Source organism: Anarrhichthys ocellatus, unplaced genomic scaffold (assembly GCF_004355925.1).
Source record: "Anarrhichthys ocellatus isolate YVR2014 unplaced genomic scaffold, GSC_Weel_1.0 scaffold11, whole genome shotgun sequence".
Lineage (NCBI taxonomy): Eukaryota > Metazoa > Chordata > Actinopteri > Perciformes > Anarhichadidae > Anarrhichthys > Anarrhichthys ocellatus.
Genome location: NW_022280041.1, coordinates 926,538 through 945,248, shown reverse-complemented (window position 1 = coordinate 945,248; position 18,711 = coordinate 926,538). Strand labels below are relative to the sequence as shown.

The 18,711-nt window shown below is 43.8% G+C and overlaps 1 protein-coding gene across 2 annotated transcripts in view; it reads left to right on the top strand.

The window, feature by feature from the left end:
- The window catches only part of arhgap36 (Rho GTPase activating protein 36), a 36,279-nt gene extending 17,892 nt beyond the window's left edge, over positions 1 to 18,387 (top strand). For both annotated transcript variants that reach the window (XM_031850732.1, XM_031850733.1), the window contains exons 2-12: positions 892 to 1,048; positions 5,276 to 5,344; positions 11,895 to 12,187; positions 13,879 to 14,098; positions 14,298 to 14,353; positions 14,818 to 14,968; positions 15,087 to 15,235; positions 15,444 to 15,614; positions 15,839 to 15,927; positions 16,012 to 16,238; positions 16,971 to 18,387. In XM_031850732.1, the coding sequence (XP_031706592.1) occupies positions 892 to 1,048; positions 5,276 to 5,344; positions 11,895 to 12,187; positions 13,879 to 14,098; positions 14,298 to 14,353; positions 14,818 to 14,968; positions 15,087 to 15,235; positions 15,444 to 15,614; positions 15,839 to 15,927; positions 16,012 to 16,238; positions 16,971 to 17,275 (1,887 nt within the window). In that variant the 3' untranslated portion in view covers positions 17,276 to 18,387. The remainder of the gene's footprint in view (positions 1 to 891; positions 1,049 to 5,275; positions 5,345 to 11,894; positions 12,188 to 13,878; positions 14,099 to 14,297; positions 14,354 to 14,817; positions 14,969 to 15,086; positions 15,236 to 15,443; positions 15,615 to 15,838; positions 15,928 to 16,011; positions 16,239 to 16,970) is intronic.
- The last annotated feature ends 324 nt before the right edge of the window (positions 18,388 to 18,711 follow it).

The window sequence follows — 18,711 nt, the reverse complement described above, 5'->3', positions numbered from 1 at the left end:
CCTCTCGTTGGGTCTCTTTGACTCCTCTTCACTCCGTCCTGTTACCTTGAAGCATTGAAGTTTTGTACTTGCAGCACTGATGGGAGACTCATTCTTTGTAGCAGAACAAATAAATCCTAAACTATAACTTTGGAAGTTGAAACAGAATTAGAAGCTGGGTCATGTTTGAATCCGGCTCAGCTCCAACACATCTAGTCTCCCAAACATTACGAGCTGGAGCTCAGCCAATCCAAGCATCTCCACTGTTCAGATAAAAGTCTCCACTCAGAACAAAGTATTTCTTTAATAGAAGCCACTAAAGAAAGAATCCGCTTCGGACCGCAGACGAAGAAACGTTCCTCTCGGGACTATTTGAGAATGTTTTCCTGGACTAACTGTTCTTTTCTATTCATGTGTGTTGTGTGTTGCGTGGCAGCGTTTTAGTCGACCCCGGAGCCCGGCAGTCAAACAATGGAGCATGGGAGTGTGTGAGCTTCATCCCTGAGGTTTTGACCAAATCCCACTGCCTTCTTCGGCTTGATGAAAAATAGATACGCAACTATAAACTGATGTTTAGAAACATATGTTTAAAAATATAATAACTGCATTATCACCTTTTTAAATAGGAAAGTTGTGGCTGTAGAGACTTAAATTAGCGTTCAGAGCACTGAAATCTGAAGGATAACAGACAAAGATGGGTAAGCTAAAAATAAACCGATTGTAATAATAACAATAGATTAAATCAGGGACATTAACTCTGACTACAACGTGGTAACTCTGATGTTTTATCTACGAGTACTTGGTGGTCGGTTGCTAACATTTAGAGATTTCCACTTCATCCTAAAAGCTTTTGGGTTTTTTGGTTAGATTGTGGACCATTTTGATAATCGTCTCTCTCTCTCGTCTCTGCAGGGCGACCACACGTGGGCGACCATGTTGGGTCAGAGTGTGCGGTTGCAGCCGGTGCCCATCCAGAGCCTGTCGGAGCTGGAGCGGGCCAGGCTACAGGAGGTGGCCCTGTACCACCTGGAGGAGAGGGACCTGGACTTCAAGATCAGCATCCCGAGAGGTACCAAAAAATGTTTTCACAGGTTGTGAATGCAATCTTAGCAAACACAGGCATGTCTCAAGACTTTCACATCGTGTCGGAATGAATTCAGGTCAACCTTAAAAAAGGTCAAGAGGTGAATACGCAAACCTGCTTTGCTTGATTGATTGATATCAGATCAGATGATGTTGTTTTTCTGACGAGGAGAGTTTAAAAAAGGCTCCTTGATGTCGTCTCTCTGCCTCCTGTGGACACAAGAATAATCTCAAGAGGAGCTGCAGCCAAAAAACTTTTATTTCTTCCAGCCGAGCTTGTTGAAGACATTTATTATTGCTTACTTTTCAAACAGTCGCTAAAAGTGGTCTCTCGCTAAAAGCGAGAGACCACACAAGAAGACTTTAGTCTCCATAAGGAAGTGGAAAGAGTCAGTGTCACACGTTTAATCTTCAATTTGTTGCAGATTACAATCACTGCATTTCACAATGAGCTCAAACTTCAGCATCACTTTGAATTTGTCCAGATTTCCGTCATGAAAATGTTTCTCTTACTTTTCAATATCTAGTTTCTTTCCTTTTGTTCCAGATTTATTTTCTCTCTAAAGTCTCTCGAGGCAACATCACGTTATTGCAAAGTACCCGAAGCAATAAGCTTAACGAGCGCTGCTTCTCAGGAATGTCTTTTTGCCTTAGCTTTCTCCTCTTAAGATACTTACTGGCTGATATTGGTGAAGGTTGGATATTTGTTGGATTAGGAAGGATATTTAATAAAACAAACAAATACGTCCTGGGTCTCCAGCAGCTGCTCCTGGAGGAGGAGGAGACGCTGCTGCTACCGGGAGCTGAGCTCTCCTCCTCCCTCCGGAGCTCCAACTGCAGGTCCAAGGCTGCAGGTGAAGCCGGATCTGGGTCTGTCCGTGGTGGACTGGTCTCTGCTGGAGGATCTGGGTCTGTCCACAGTGGACCGGTCTCTGCTGGAGGATCTGGGTCTGTCCACAGTGAACCGGTCTCTGCTGGAGTCTGAGCTGAAGGAGGTTCTGGTGAACCTGCATGAGTTCATCTGGTTTCACCAGAAACTGTGATTTTTTTTTTAATCTGGTGTTTGTTGGGATGGAGAAATGGCTGAGGTCGGGAGGATCACAAGAAGCGTCTGATAGTAGAAGTGTTGTGTTGTTGTTGTGTGCGGTTTGTCCGTACAGCCGTTCTCCTGAGAGACCAGCCTGTAAGCTGCTGTTCTCAGACTCCACTGTTCTCTCTCAGAGTTATTAACCTTTGACCACGCTGCTGAATTCAGGCCCAGTCGAACAGTGAAGCTCATTACATTTATGTTTGTGAGCTTTGCAGTCTTCTTCTCCGCTTCCTCTTGCTGCACTTCTTAGTACATTACTTAGTACACTTTTGTTACCTTTGCTCCTTCAGTATGTATTCCCAATGCATTAATACCTTTTAATAATCCGATTAGATTGTTCTGTCATATTTAATACTCTCATAATACTGGCTTCTTAATAGGACTCAAAGTGTTGGAGGTCCTGGATGTTAAGCCTGTGTGAGCGTGTGTTACTCATGTTGTGAGGACATCAGTCTGTTTACGCAGCCGCCACATGGCATGAATAAAACCTCACGATGGTCTCGCGGGAATAAATGTAAGAAACGGAAACAAGGTTTAGACTCAGCAACTTGCATCCTGTGAGACTCTACTCATCCCTCCTCACTTTCGGGAAATGTTCCTCTCTCGCCATCTTCCTTTTCTTCATCTTCAGGGATGAATGTAAATTCTTTTCCCATCAGGCCGGGGTTCAGTCACATACTCAGATTCATGGGAAAACACAAGTAGATCACTCACTGCGGTGTCTTGGCTTATGAATTACCAAGAAGCAAATTGCAGGCAAGTTGAAATTCAGGGAACAAGACATTCAGAAATATCTCCACATCTGGGCGGGTTGGGATGTTCCCATGTGTTCCCTGTTTGGAGAAATACCTGGTACCTAGTTATTTTAAACAACACTAGCTTTATGTACCTTCAGCCCACGTAAACCCGGCCAAAGAGCTTGTAAAACGCAAGAAAACACACACACTCGTACATTCCCCGCTTCCACTGGATGTTGTCTTTTCATCTTTATTACTGGAGCGCTGATGGCGTCTGACAGATACACTCAGAAAACGTGAGGATTGGATTCATTTGTGGACCATTTGAGACGATAGTCGTCCTCCAATGAACATTTTGCATAGAAATTTTTTTCCACACAAGTACTTTAGAGGTAAAAGATTCCCATCAGTAGTACCACCGTATTTGTAGTACTTGTACTCAAGTAAAGGACTGGAATACTTCCTCCATGAGTGTCTATGATTGCATACACCTGTGTGTGTGTTTCTGTGCACGAGTGTATTTGGTTTCATTGGCAGGATCCGGTGGATTCTTTGTGAAACCTGTCAGTGGTTGCGGGACAGATTTGCTCTTATTTGGTGTGTTTTTGGGAGAGTTCGTTCTCATGCTCTCTCTCTCTCTCTCTCTCTCTCTCTCTCTCTCTCTCTCTCTCTCTCTGAGTCTCTACAGGGACTCCAGACTAACTCGCTCTCTGCTTCCTTTGATCTTCTGTCTGTCTTCAACGTTTCCCTAGCGTTGGTTCTCTTCCCTTGAGCTCCACTTGTTCAGGAAGGTCCTCTTTTTCAAGATAAAATTATTGTTTTGACAATATAGCGTTTTTCAAGCAAACATGTCAACGTTTCTCTGGTTCTAGCTTCTTATATCAATTTGTGATGCTGTGATCGATTTGAAACGATGCCTTTAACCGAAACGTTCTGCCAACGACAAATGATGCAAAAATGCAGGAAAAATATCAGTTCTAGTCGGAGGCATTCGTCTCGGTGTGTCCTAGCTCTCTGTGAACGTGCGTTATGTAATCATACAATGTGAGTGCATACATGTGCACAAACACACACATACACGCGAAGGGATTAGCCTCAGCTGGAGGTGGTGTGTGTGCGATGGGAGGGGCCGTGTGCTTTGGAAATAAACTCTAATTTCCTGCAGTCATGGGAATTTGACCCTTTTATCCCGACATGCACACACAGACACACACACACACACAGACACACACACACACACACACACACACTCTTTCTTCCTCTCACTGTTTTAACTTTCTACTGTTTCTAAGTGATTTGGAGGGAAACAAGCAAAGAGAGTCCCAAATAATCTAGACTGCATTATTTGCGATGCAGGGAATTCCGATCGTTCCCTAAAAGGGGAAAGACCCCAGTGTTGAATTTGTGATTTCTAAACACCAGATTGAGAAACCTAAACAATGGCTTCTTGCTCATGAACTCGAGGAGGAGGAGGAGGAGGAGGAGGAGGAGGAGGTGTCCGTGTAAAACAGCCACCCGGAGAGAAGCTGCACGACGTTAGCCGCTGCATTTTCTGAGATCAAACTCCGATGTTGTTACAACTAAAGTCAATGTTTGGCTAGTGATCCGCAGGAATTTGGAGAACAAACATAAAGGATGCAGGAATGCACCACACGTCCGACAAACCCCATCTCCCAAAAGGGGAAAGTTTTTATTTTTCACGTCTTTCTATTGTTGTCAAATTTCTGTACATTTTGATTACAATAAGTTACTGTAATTCTTCGATGCAGTAGAGATGCTGTATATTTCTGTAAAAGTCTTGCTGGTGAAACTGCTGCCAGAAAAATATAGTCATGTTTGAATAATTACAGTAAATTACTGGATGCTTTGATTGCAGTATGTTGCTGTATTCTTTTGATACAGTAGAGAGACACTGCTGCCGGTAGATTGCTGTAATTTTACAGTGAAAATATTTAAAGTGTCGTTTTCACCTAACTAACGGCTATTCATTTTCCTCCCACATGTATAAAATCCACGTTTGGTGCCGTGCAGTCGTGAGCAAAGGGGCTAATCAAACAAACAACCAGGTCTGTTGAGAGTCGGCTCTATTGTTAGAGCGGAGGATGAGGTGGAACCACTCGGGAGGAAAGATCATAAGGGAACGAGGAGAGGAAAGCGAGGAAGGTCGCAATGAGGGCGGTGTTTGTGTTTCAGGGAGAGAAGTGATGATTCAGTGTGTTAAGTTATTTTAAGGCCGATAAGAGCGTTTGTGTTGCGATCCTCGTGGAAACACGTATGCGACACAGACTTCTCTGAACACACAGTCTTCATTGTTCACATGCTCTTCAGCGTCTCTAATCATTTTATTCATGGTGACTTTTATCTCTTCTCTTTTTCTCTCTCACAGAAATACACAAACGGCGAAAATCTCTACGCAGGAAGTTTGACTCCTTCTCAAAGGAAAAGAAAGAGCGAGGTGAGTTCATCACACAAACACGGTCACGTGTGGTTTGACATTAAAGAAAACAATCCAGTTTGTCTCCCTCGATAGTCTGTTTCCACGAAGTCCCTGCGTGACCCGACACCCACACACAGTAAATATTACCATCCTACACAATGTCCCCTTCAGTCATCACCACAGTGACGTCCACCGGCTTTTACCGCTAATGCTCTTCTCACATACTCGAAGTGCTGTTTATGAAGCACAAGTGGCTCAGGGCTGCAGAGCGTTCAGGGAGTCGAGCTTTGTGTGTCTGCGTCCGTCCTGCGTTGTTGCGACATGAACAGATTCATGACTGAACACAGACGTCCTCCACAGTCATGGTGTGTTACCCGACCAATGCTTACTGGCAGCAACAGCTCTGAATTAATATTAATTCATGTTTCATGATGTTCACATTGTTCAAAGTGATTTTTAAATCCAATTAACTCAGATTTAACTATTTTGATTCAAACACACTAAGACAACAGTTTGATTATGTTATTACTTGCAAAATTAATTAAAAAAAGAATAAAGCAAACATTTAGGTTTAAGCATTAAAACCACCAACAGTTTGGTTTAGGCAACAAAACCACCAACAGTTAGGTTGAGTCAACAAAACCGCCAACAGTTAGGTTTAGTCAACAAAACCGCCAACAGTTTGGTTTAGGCAACAAAACCACCAACAGTTAGGTTTAGTCAACAAAACCGCCAACAGTTTGGTTTAGGCAACAAAACCACCAACAGTTAGGTTTCGGCAACAAAACCACCAACAGTTAGGTTTAGTCAACAAAACCACCAACAGTTAGGTTGATTCACCAAAACCACCAACAGTTAGGTTGAGTCAACAAAACCACCAACAGTTTGGTTTAGGCAACAAAACCACCAACAGTTTGGTTTAGGCAACAAAACCACCAACAGTTAGGTTTCGGCAACAAAACCACCAACAGTTAGGTTGAGTCAACAAAACCACCAACAGTTTGGTCGACAAAACTAATCAGCACACCGCTGTAATCCGTTGGCATTAGTTTTACTCTTTATAAGTTATAGCCCACAGCTGTGGATCATGTGTCGCTGATGATGAAGTTGCATTCGTGCTGTGGAAACTATGAGGACTCTATGTAAACACAAAGGCAACCCCTGTCTTTCTTTATATCCAGCAGTGAAGCCATATTACATGTTGTCATCCACCCATAAAGCTAAAAGCAGTTCAGTCTGAGCCTCTGACCAAACTGAGGCACAATGTTTCGACCTTACCGTCGCTCTGAACGGGAACAAAACGATCTGTGAGTGTCGCACTTTGAACATCATGCGTACATCATGCAATACATAAACTTGCTTTAAGTAAGTCCATGTCAAGGTGCGATTGAAACTTATTTAAATGACAGCCATGGTATTGGTGATAGGACATGTGAACACAAGCCTCCAGCCACTTCAACTGCTTTCAGTTTCCTCCCCTCTGCTTTCTTTAACTCCCTGCTCTTCCTCCTCTCTCCTGCTAAGCCTCATCTGCCCATGTGACTCCAACCTCTCATAAAGAGATGTTCTCTACTCTCAGGTGATTATCGGAGATACGAGCCAACACACACACACACACACGTTCCCAGGCTGTCTGCGCATGTCTTTAAATCCTGCCTCCAGCCTCCTGCACAGGGGGACTTAGCTGAAGCTAACACTGCTAATCAAAACACAGAACATCGGGACCTGGCAGCGCTCCCTCTTGCTCCGCTGCCCCGGTACTACCGGAGTCCTGACTGTGTGGCCTTCAGGGGTCAGCAGGTAACAGGTTACATGAAACAGGATTATTACGGGGGGATGTGGAGTTATTGAGAGAGAAACGATGAGTCACACTGTTTTTCACGTGATCTGCCAACGTGAATGATTTGTTTTATGTATTTATTGTTTTATCAGGGTTTATATTTGACCTTAGTTTGTTTTGCTTTGGGCCTCACTGTTGAGCTTCCATTTGCATTGTTTGTATATACAAAAGGTGACGAATGATGAATAGGTTTCAGACGCTCTTCCACCATCCAACAAGCCCTTGGGTTTGCAACTAATTGCTTTCAAACGAGGGAGGTGAACTCCTGAAAGCAGGCAGTGGTGGAGCAGCCTGGACGCAGAGCTTCAGTGTAAGTTACTGCAGATGGAATGAGTGCCGAGAGTTTATTTGAACCGCACGGGTAATTGTTACAGGTCAAGAGCCCGAGTGGAACAAACTAGACACGGTCGGACGACACGCGGTAGACGATATACCAAAAGATATATTTGAGTATTTCTCTTCACTTGTTTGCCCTCAAACCTATAGGTTGCTTCTGTTGATGCATGTGTTCCATTGGGTTTACACAGAGGACATCCTGCGTTAAACAAACACAGGTTTTTACATTCACTCAGCTCAATGCCCCGGAGGACCGATATTATCATCCATGCAGCTGCTGGCCTGTGACGGAGGAGTAGTAGCGAGTGCTGAACGCCCTCCTAAATATATCTCCTTCAGTCTTCCAGGAACAGAAAGTGACCTGAGGACCGAACAATAAGGCTTTCACCAGACACGCACATCTGTTTTCCTGTCTGGGTTTTAGTGTTTGTTTTACTCTTAACCCAGAGGGGTCTCATCGGGGAAATGCTAACTGGTGTAATTTATTACTGCTGCTATGTATCATTTCTGTCCTATGGATGGACTCTGTTGTAAAGGGAATCCCTCGTCTGTTGCTCTCAATGAGGTTTATTCATTTTTTCCACCGTTAAAGTTTTTTAACTTGACGTTTTAAAACATATATGTGTACTGTATGTGTATACATGCCGAAGACTTATTCCTTAAATCATTAGTGTTTGAGGTGCGTTACTTGATGTCGTCAGCCAGATGTATTAACTTTCATGTTGATTTAAAAACCCAAACCTGAGAATCGTGCAGAATTTTTAGCTTTCTGTGAAGCCGAGGACGTCTCGGACGTCTAACTGCCCCATTAGCTCGGCTGACTGACTCTGTGAAGTGTTGTCCAAGACTTCCAGGCTGCCATCGGCCCACTATTAACTCCTCAAGTGTTTACTTGAACACCTCCAGCACCAGCAGCGAACACCGTTGTAGGAGTCCCACTGGATGCCAGAAAATGTGGCCGAATGACAGGAGGCAGAGGCACGGAGTGGTCAGCTCGGCTGCTCCTGCCAACAGACGTCAACACTGTGAGGAATAAGCACGAGCTTACTGTTTAAACACAGCCATAAAGTACAGTGCGTAAGACACATTAACATCTTATGGATGAACCCGTTCCTGTTGGCAGGGGGACGTTGTGTTTGTATGACATGTACCAGGTTACGCAGGGTGACGTGTAAAGAACCTTTCAACCCGTTTCAAGACAAAGTGTTCATCCTGCTGAAGTCTGCTCAAGCAGAGATCAACGAGAGGATCACTGTTATTATATGTTAAATATATGCAAAGTACGGTGGAAAATGGCCACTTGTATTGGTTATCACCGGGTGGTGCAGGAAGTACTCAAGTCTTTGATGTTTGTGGGGTGGGTGGTGCAAACAAAAACAGGACTGTCAACCAGAAGACCACTATTCAATACTGATGTTCGTGTCCCCAAATTTGATAGTTAGTGATGTTTTTGGCGTGTTTCCCATCCGCTCACTGTTGGCAGGATGTGTCAGTCGTTGGACAGCGGCGTGCGTTAACTGGACAATCTGGGATCAAGATCACAAACTGGCAAACATCCTCCTTTGATGAGTTGTCGTTTATTCTCTAGCTGACATCGCTGAGGCAGTAGGCCAGATAACAGTAAGTATACTGTAGTATACTGTTGCTGGATGCAGTATGTGGAAATACTGTATTTAAAATGTTCGCTGCGCCTCAATGTTCTCATTCCAGACAGACGTTGAACACCTGTGAGACCGTAATACCTCTAAAGGTGCAACCACTGTTTACCACCACAACACTACATCACTGTGATAACGCGGCGGCAATCCCGTCAAATCAAACGAGGGACATCTGCAATCTGTGGTTTTGCGGAATTCTCCATTATCATGTTTTTTTTTCCTGCCGGTAGTGTTTGTTTGTCCAGAACTTTGAGGATTGAGTCGGCAGTGTGCAAACTTTTGCAGATGATAGGTTGTTTTCTCTTGCACAAAAACATGGAAACGCCTCGATGAATAGATGCATAGATGAATAGATGAATAGATGAATAGATGAATAGATGCAAAGATGAATAGATGCATAGATGAATAGATGAATAGATGAATAGATGCAAAGATGAATAGATGCATAGATGCATAGATGAATAGATGCATAGATGAATAGATGAATAGATGCATAGATGAATAGATGCATAGATGCATAGATGAATAGATGAATAGATGAATAGATGCATAGATGCAAAGATGCATAGATGCATAGATGCATAGATGAATAGATGCATAGATGAATAGATGAATAGATGCATAGATGAATAGATGCAAAGATGAATAGATGAATAGATGAATAGATGCAAAGATGCATAGATGAATAGATGCATAGATGAATAGATGCATAGATGCAAAGATGAATAGATGCAAAGATGAATAGATGCATAGATGAATAGATGCATAGATGAATAGATGCAAAGATGAATAGATGAATAGATGCAAAGATGCATAGATGAATAGATGCATAGATGAATAGATGCATAGATGCATAGATGCATAGATGCATAGATGAATAGATGCAAAGRTGCATAGATGAATAGATGAATAGATGAATAGATGAATAGATGCATAGATGAATAGATGCATAGATGCAAAGATGAATAGATGCAAAGATGAATAGATGCAAAGATGAATAGATGCATAGATGCATAGATAAATATCATTTCGCTATTATATCGAATCAACTCTCTTAATTTGAGTTGTTGCTTTGTCACTCTTTAATCCAAGCCATTGTTTTGGTTGTTGTTGCCCTGAACTGACCTCTCTAACTGGATTTTGTGCCAGATCAGAGTATGCGCTCAACTGTTGTGGTCATGTGACGCAGCAAAGCAAAGGATTTGCAGCTTTAGCAGTCGAGTAGCTGACCAGAGACTCCCACGATGACAGCAACCTCATGTTGCGTTCCCCTGCACTAAGCCAGTATCGGTCTGAGTGTGATGTCTGGTTTGCCGCTCTAACAGGATTACCTGTTCATCCCCCTCTTACCTGCTCTCTCCATCTGTTCTGTCTATTCTTATCCCGCTCGTCTACCTGAACTCCAATCTCTCCTGTGATGACTGAAGTAACCAGCTGTTCAAATTTTTCTTTCTGTAGTTTCACTTCGTCCATTATTTCTTCGTGAACAAAAAGAGTCTCATTGTCTTCCTGTTTGGAGTTCAAATGTGATCAGCAGAAAGGAATGTGTTCTCCAAATACAACCCAGGACTCCCAGTTCCAGTTCTCCAAACAGCTGATTTACATCAATGTGTTCAGACAAGATTCATTTACCTGCAAGACTGTTTTTTCTCCGTGAAGAAGAGCTCATTCTGACCACTCTCCAAAACACTTAAGAGTTTTAATCGTCAGTTAAATGTCCACTTAAAGACTTCAAGTGAGGAAAGAGGAAGAAGGTTTTCTCCCATGAGAAACACCAGACATCATATTTAACCATTAATATGTTTAAACCAACATCTGTCCCTCCTGTTTGATCAGTTATCTTTCTTCACACATCTTTATTATTGCAGTCTTACAATTTTGCAAACATTTTTTTGGCAACCAGCATCACGCAGAGTTATGAGTTATTATAAGTGGATGAATCAATCTCTGAGGGATTTAGAGTTTATATCAGGCAAACGTTTGTAATCACAGCTCTCTGGACCCTCAAATTACGCCAGATTTATGCCCTGCTGCCTCCTCTACACTGAAATACTTAACAATATTGTTATTTATTTAAACAATTTAAAAACATTTCTTGATAATTTACCGCGCACTTTTGAATTTGTACGTATCGTATTATAGGAATTAGATTCCAGGATACGACATTGAAATCTATCATAGATGTTGCAGAAAGAGTTCTACACCCTGAGTGACGGGAAACAGATTTTGTTTAAGTGGAGCAGCTCTCATGTTTTCATGAGCAGCTGCTCTTCCTTGTGTTCTCTTTCTGCTGATCATGCTGTTCTTCAGGTCGAAGTAAAGCGTCGCGTTTGTTATCTTCACGATGAGGATCCTGATGTTCTTATTTGAACTCTATACTCCGTGTGAGAGCTGATGCAGCTCAGAAAGCAAGTTATTAATGTAACTAACTTTTTTGGAGGAAACACAAAGTGGGCTTGGATCCCATCATGGTTCAGATTTGTGCAGCTAAATCACAGGGATGTTTGATATTGTTAAAAAAGAGACAATTCAGCAGCAGCGTGACACGGTTGTCTCTACTGTTCAAGTTGTTGAGTTCTCGATTCTTTGTTTGTCTTAAAATCTTTCTGTAAAGCCAACAAATGATTCCGTCCTCTCTCTTCAGAATCGCTCCTCCAGTTACCGACGTCTCTGACAAGAAAACGTGACATAACTTGTCTTCTCTTTTCTGTTTTTCTATCCTCCCCTCCATCAGAATCTGCCGCCAAGGCGTTCGGCATCCCCCTCTCCCAGGTCATCGCCAACGACCGGGCCTACAAGCTGCGGCAGGACGCCCTGAAGGAGAGCAGGCGAGACTGTCTGGACCTGGAGGCCAGCGTCCTGCGCTTCAGGGCCGAGAAGAGGCAGTTCTTCAACGGGAACAAGCCGCCGGTCGGCTCCCCCTCCATCACGGGAGGAGGTCCCGGCTCACCGGCGCCAGTTACCGAGACCCAGAACAACCCGCTGTCGCCAACGTTTCTGGACAACACGGGGCGAGGACAGAGGAGGGTGAGACAGAGTGACTGATGAACATCATGTCACAGCTCAGACTCTTTCTTTTGTTTCCACAGCCGTGTGTTAGTGTGAAGACACGCTGTGTTGTTGCTTTGGGTGTTTTCATGTGTTGTGCTTGTTGCACCCTGTAATCCTCTCAACGCTGATCTGGAAACAGTCGTTATGTTAAAGCCCGTAAAGAGCATCATTACAGCAGCGCAGTGATCCAACCTGAACCAGCGATCAAGTGCAGGTCATACGACTAGTCGCTGAAGTAAACACTACACACAGTGATGATGAGTATTTGGTAGAAGACGGACTCACAGAACTGACAATGTGACTCGATTATCTTCATCATTGACCGTTAAGTAATGTGAAAACTCCATTTATGGCATAAAAAATCCAAACTTAAGTAATTTACAACTGTAAGTAAAGCTTTAAATATAAATATTTGTAATACTTATTGAAGGTTACGTGTTTCTCATCCTTCTCAACCTAAATGGGACTCTGACTCACCCTCTTACAGCTGTCTGGACTGCAGCAGCTCACTGTTTACATATCTGACAACACACACACACACACACACACACACACACACACACACACACACACACACACACACACACACACTCTTTGGCTGGAGATCTTCATGTTGTCAGCTGAGCAGCAGTAACGTGGTGGCTGCGTGCAGAGACAGACGGTGTACACTGAGAGAGTAAAGGTTGAGATTAACGGCTGGAACAAGATGGAGGATATTTTTAATTATTATGTTGATCTGCTACACAGATTGCCGTGTGCTTGTTTGTATAAATGTTGATCGACGTTGAATATATCGACCGTCCAAATTGCACAAAATGAATCTCGAGCAATATACCAGGTGTGAAGGAGATGAGCGGTCCTCGAGATATGAGAAGAACACACAGACAGACGGAGGTTATTTGCTTTATATTTAAAACTGTATTTAAGTTGAATAACTTAAGAACTCCATTCCTTCAAGAACACCAGGTTCATAAAGGTTTAGAGGCTTCGAAAGACACAAAGTTGTTCTTTCTGAGGTTGAATTTATATCCTAATAATCCCTGAACTCTGGAGCGGTTTAGTTTTCTGGACTGAGCTGCTGTTGGGACGCTTGACGTTCCTCCAGAAACGATTAGTTGCAGTTCACAGATGAGCGATTTATATATTTCTGCGGTCTTCGTTTGTCTGCCTCTCAAACATTTATTGGATCTTCTTCTTCTTCTGACATCATTTTCTCCCGTCGGTGCTTCTCTCCGAGTGTTTCTTCTTCTTCTCTCGACTCTTTCTCTTCATTTAAAGCTGCACGAATCAATACTTTTATATCAGTGATTCAAATGACTTCATGTGTTGAACCCAGAGAGATGTTTTTGAGTTGAAGAGCAAAACAGAGTTAAGAGAAAGTGCAGAAATCTGCTGCAGGTACAAATAGTGATAACATGTTGATAATATGTTGTGTTTTTCAGCTTGCTGCCCCCTAGTGGCCGAAAACATGTGATGCAGTGTTTTACTTTTCTGTAAACTTGTGTTGCTTGACGTGTTTTCCAGGAATCTTATTCAATGGTTGAAAGTTATTTTTCGTTTTCCTACAAAGGTTCAGCAACACGTGCCACTTTCTGCCCGTTTCCTGCATGCGGCCTTTTCAAAATAAACTTCCGTCTTCACAGGAAAGTACCCTCTTTCTCTTGCAGGGCGGTCTGTCGGTGGACTCCATCTCCGACCTCGTCGAGAGTCAGTCTCGCCTGCTGGAGGCGCTGCAGCTCTCTCACCCGGCCGAGCTGGAGCTCATGAAGTCGCCGGGCGGCGGCGGGTCGTCGGAGGGGAGGACCCAGACCAAGCTCAGCCTCAACCCCATCTACAAACAGGTGCCCCGGGTCCTGGAGAGGTGCTGCAGTCACATCAAGACCTACGGTGAGACACGCGCTGGCGGCTGCGGCTCTCTTGTGCCATTTGGCGTCCCCAAAACTCTTTCAACTTGAAGCTGCAAAAGTTAAAAGTTTGTTTTTTATGTCCAGTCATTTAAATAGACTCACTGAAGTATTATTTTCCTTTTAAATGTAGATAAACCGAACTTTATGAGACTGTTTGTTGCACCATTTTGTGTCCCCAGGTCTTCAGACGGTGGGGATTTTCCGAGTTGGGAGCTCTAAGAAGAGAGTGAGACAGGTGAGGACGTTTCCTGTTCACCCACATCAAATTTATCACTGTAAAAAACGAAACATCTGGAATAACATTTTATTTTTCATAATCAACACTTAAAATGATGAAGGCGCTTCCAAATGACTGTAGAACAAAATGTAAAGCAGGTTTTGGTGTTTCATTTTTACATCTTTGCTCAAGATTTCCTTAAACTTAATTTTCTTTCTTTGTAAACATTGTACCAATGAGGAAGATCTTGGGAAGATTAATACTGAGAATAAATATGATGCAACATTTAAAATAAATGTTTCCCGTCAGAGTGGAAAATGAAAATAATCTTCAAGGGAAAAGCTGACGATGTGTGACATCCTGTTTTGGAGAGTTCGTGTCCGTCGGGGGGGGAAAGTGACTCCTGTTTGACCTCCTGGTGTGTTTTTGTCTTTTCCTACATGCATATTTGTGGGTACACTTGTCCTCTGTGTGCTGCTCAGCTGCTGGAGGACTTCGATAGGGGGGTGGACGTCCAGCTGGACGAGGAGCACAGCGTCCACGACGTGGCGGCGCTGCTCAAAGAGTTCCTCAGAGACATTCCTGACCCTCTGCTGCCCAGAGAGCTCTACCCCGCCTTCCTGCACGCCAACCGTGAGCACGCACACACACACACACACACACACACACACACACACACACACACACACGGTGACTAAAACAGCTTTAACACCTGTACAATACCCGCTAAGTCCTCGTCCTCTCCCTGCAGTGCTGAGGGGAGCAGACCAGCTCCAGTACCTGCAGCACCTCCTCTACCTGCTGCCTCCCTGTAACTGTGACACCCTGCTGCGCCTCCTCAGCCTGCTGCACACCGTGCAGAGCTTCGCCCAGGACAGCGTGGGAACCAACGACGAGGAGGTACAGGCTTCACCCGTTCTATAGAGCGAGTAGAAGTTAGGATTATGAGACAAACGGGCCCCTGGGGGACGGACTCTGTGGTCATTGTGTCTCTATGGGGTCATTTATTGTAATGTTGCGACTGCAGGTTTAGAGCCAATAACAAATAAAGTGGATCAAGATCGATTGTACAAAATGAGGACCTCTCCGTCGTCCTCTCTCCATCCAGATCCCCGGTAACAAGATGACGGCAGCGAACCTGGCGGTGATCTTTGGTCCCAACCTGCTGCAGAAGGAGCGAGGAGGAGACCCGAGTCCTCATGCGATGGGGATCGAGGACAGCACGGCCATCATCGGCGTGACCCTGCTGCTCATACAGAACCACAGGAGGCTCTTCATGGTACGCAGATGATGAAGTATTGTCTTTTAACGTAGCTTTTAAACTTGGGAAATAAGTATGAAAGGATTAGCATCATTGGTACCTTATCATGCTAATATTTGTTTCATGTGCTGAGACTTTGAGATATTAAAAACTTTTTTTCAGCTTTTTAATTTTGGTGTCATTTATGCACACAAATAATTTTCTCAAGATCCAATCAAAGCGTTTGGTTTGTGACCCTCCAGGTGTCTGCAGAGCTGCAGCAGGAGGTCCTGATGAGCCTGATCCAGACGGACCCGGACATCATCGACTATCTGCTGCGGAGGAAACTCAGGTAACCATGCAGACTGGTCTCATCACTGAGCTACTTTTCTTTCTCTACTGATGTTACATTTTACATTTTCATCCCCTCATCCAGCGGCAGTCACCTGACGGTGGAGAGCGGCAGTGAGTCGGGGGGTCGTCGGGACACGGGGGCCTCTCTGGACTCCGTCGGGGCCTCCAGCGGGAGTTTGTCTCCGCTGGAGCCGCCGTCACCGCTTTTCCCACCGGACGGCAACGGCGGCGATGGCAGCCTGACCAGCGAGGTGTTCCTCAACGTTCTCAAACTGAACCAGAACAGGAAGCGCCAGGAGACCAGATACGGTACGCATGTGTCCTCATGAAGGAGACATCAATACTTAACCTACGTGCCTTTAAATTTGACTGTTATCATTTTATGCCCTTATTACTTTTTGGGAAATAAAAAGGTAATGCTTTCCTCTTAGTCCTAAGATTCCCCAAGAAAGTTTCAATAAATAAAGTTAATTTACAGTTCATTTAAGAGGAATCTTCTTGAACAAACGGCTCAATTTAAATAAAATGTAGGAAAATATAATTGGACCATTGGTCATTATTTCTAAAATCTGAAGTTACAATCCTCCTACACTACGGCACATTAAAGCATCTTTAAAATAAGATGCTTATGTTGAATATAACGCTGAACATCTGTGTGCTGGGATGTAAAGTGAGGCCACAGCACCATCTAGTGGTGACAGACAGGAAGCTGGAGAGGCCAACGCAGCATCACTATTAACATGAAGTATTGTGTTGAACATAAGGAACACAAGAAGAAGAAGAGTAGATGAATGATGAAGACCACATGACTGATCCTGGTTTGGTTGTTCCGTCGTCTTTTATAGAAGTTTCTCCAGCTTTAATAAAGTCTTACTATGAGAATTTGAGAACGTTAATCTTGAAATCAACGTTTTTAAAAAGGTTTTCCTGTCTTGAACGGATTTGCTTTTATTTTGTATTTGTATTTGTTAAACGGAGGACAGATCTCCCCAAAGAAACCGTGATTGCACAACGTTTTTGTGCTTGTTTTCTATCCTCCAGGCGAGGCCCCTTCAGGTAAATCCATCCGCCACATGCGTCAGTTCCACTCCCACCACAACCTGCTCAGCCTGGCCCAGCCCTCCTCGTCCTCCGGCCCCAGACTCAGCCAGGACCACGACGCCCAGGACCGCAGGGGCCCGCCGGGCTTCACGCTGGGCGGCGTCGGCGGCAGCTGCTCCAGTCTGAGCGGCTCGACGGACAGCAGCATCTGGGTGAGACAGACGCCGCAGGACGACGGCAAACCGGCCTCCAACTTCTGGGACTTTTTCACCGGGAAAGGGTCGAGCTCGGAGACGGTGGTGTGATGACGGGCGAGGAAAAGGGGAGATAAGAAGGAAAGTTGTGTGGGTGTTTTGTGTGTTTTTGAGGTCAGAATTCCCCCCAAAAATGTGCCCAACGTCCTGTTACATTTACAGCAGACTACTGTTGATTTAAAACAAAGGTTAAGTGTCTTCCTAAGATTATAAACACTCTGCAGCTCTACAATCTAAAATTCTTGAATCCTAAAATTCCTACCTGAACTTTAAAGGCGGCACGTTTGGAATTTCCAACTTTTCAGGCATCCCTGGAACGCAGCATGTGCATGAATGTGTGTGTGTGCGTTTGTTTTAAAGACTTTTTGGATTTGTGTCGGAAGAAAGTGTTTAAACTTTCAAGCACAACTGGGACATCAGCACACGAAGAAGAGAATAATAACTGTTTCTGAGATGAAATGAAAGTGGACGCAGTAATCATTGAGATGTACATAATGTGTACTTAATGTGTACTTAATGTCATGTTACACACACAACCCTGAATACGTACAGTAGAACTGCATCACTCTGTGTAGCTGCACTTCTTCATCTACTCCAGACCAGACTCCTCCTGTTGTTTACCAATAACCTGCAATAAGCTGCATTAACTGTAAATATAATCTACAATACTGTCAAACATTGAAGTATAACTCCTGACGGCATCTCAGCAGAAAATAAACAAATATATCACAGCCAGAACCTTTCTTTACCTTCATTTTTGCTTCTATGTTTCATCTGCGCATTTGTCAACTCTCAAAGTGAACTTTTATCACCATGAAGTTAAATACCATAAATCATGCTAAACGTCCTGTCTGTTACGTCCTGCTCATTCAACCGTTGCTCTGCTGTATTTTAAGGAGCTCTGCAGTAAGTCGTCGTGACACATTCACCTCTAGACATGTGCAGTTAGGAGGATCCAGACACAGCAGCGATGATGGAAACACTTTCTTACTGGAATCTGTAATAAATCACCCAAACATACAGATGTTCAGCAGCTGCACTGCGGGTCACATAGCGGTGCGCACAGACATCAGCACGTTCCGCTGCGCACTGATTTGGTGATTCGCAACGACAATAGAATTAAAACTGGGCCACAGTTGGTGGATAAGTTCACGTTTCATGTGTTTTGAGGTTGGGTTGGATGCTGTGTTCATATACAATTGTCCCGGTTTATTATCTTGTAAATAGCAAGCTCCCAATATCTGATGGAAAACGTTTCCATTTCTCCCATGATAACCGGGTAACCTGAACGCAGCATTGAACCACTTAGTATTTCTGAAGAAAAATAAACTGTTCTGCAGCAGAACTTGTTTATTCCTCAGAGAAACAAAAGTAGGAAACTGTGTCGTCTCCTACAAACAAAAGCACAAGCTGAGCAGCTTCATCTGCTGAGGAAGATCATGTGATACGATTGAAATCTCCAGAACGGCGAAACTTCCATGTTATAT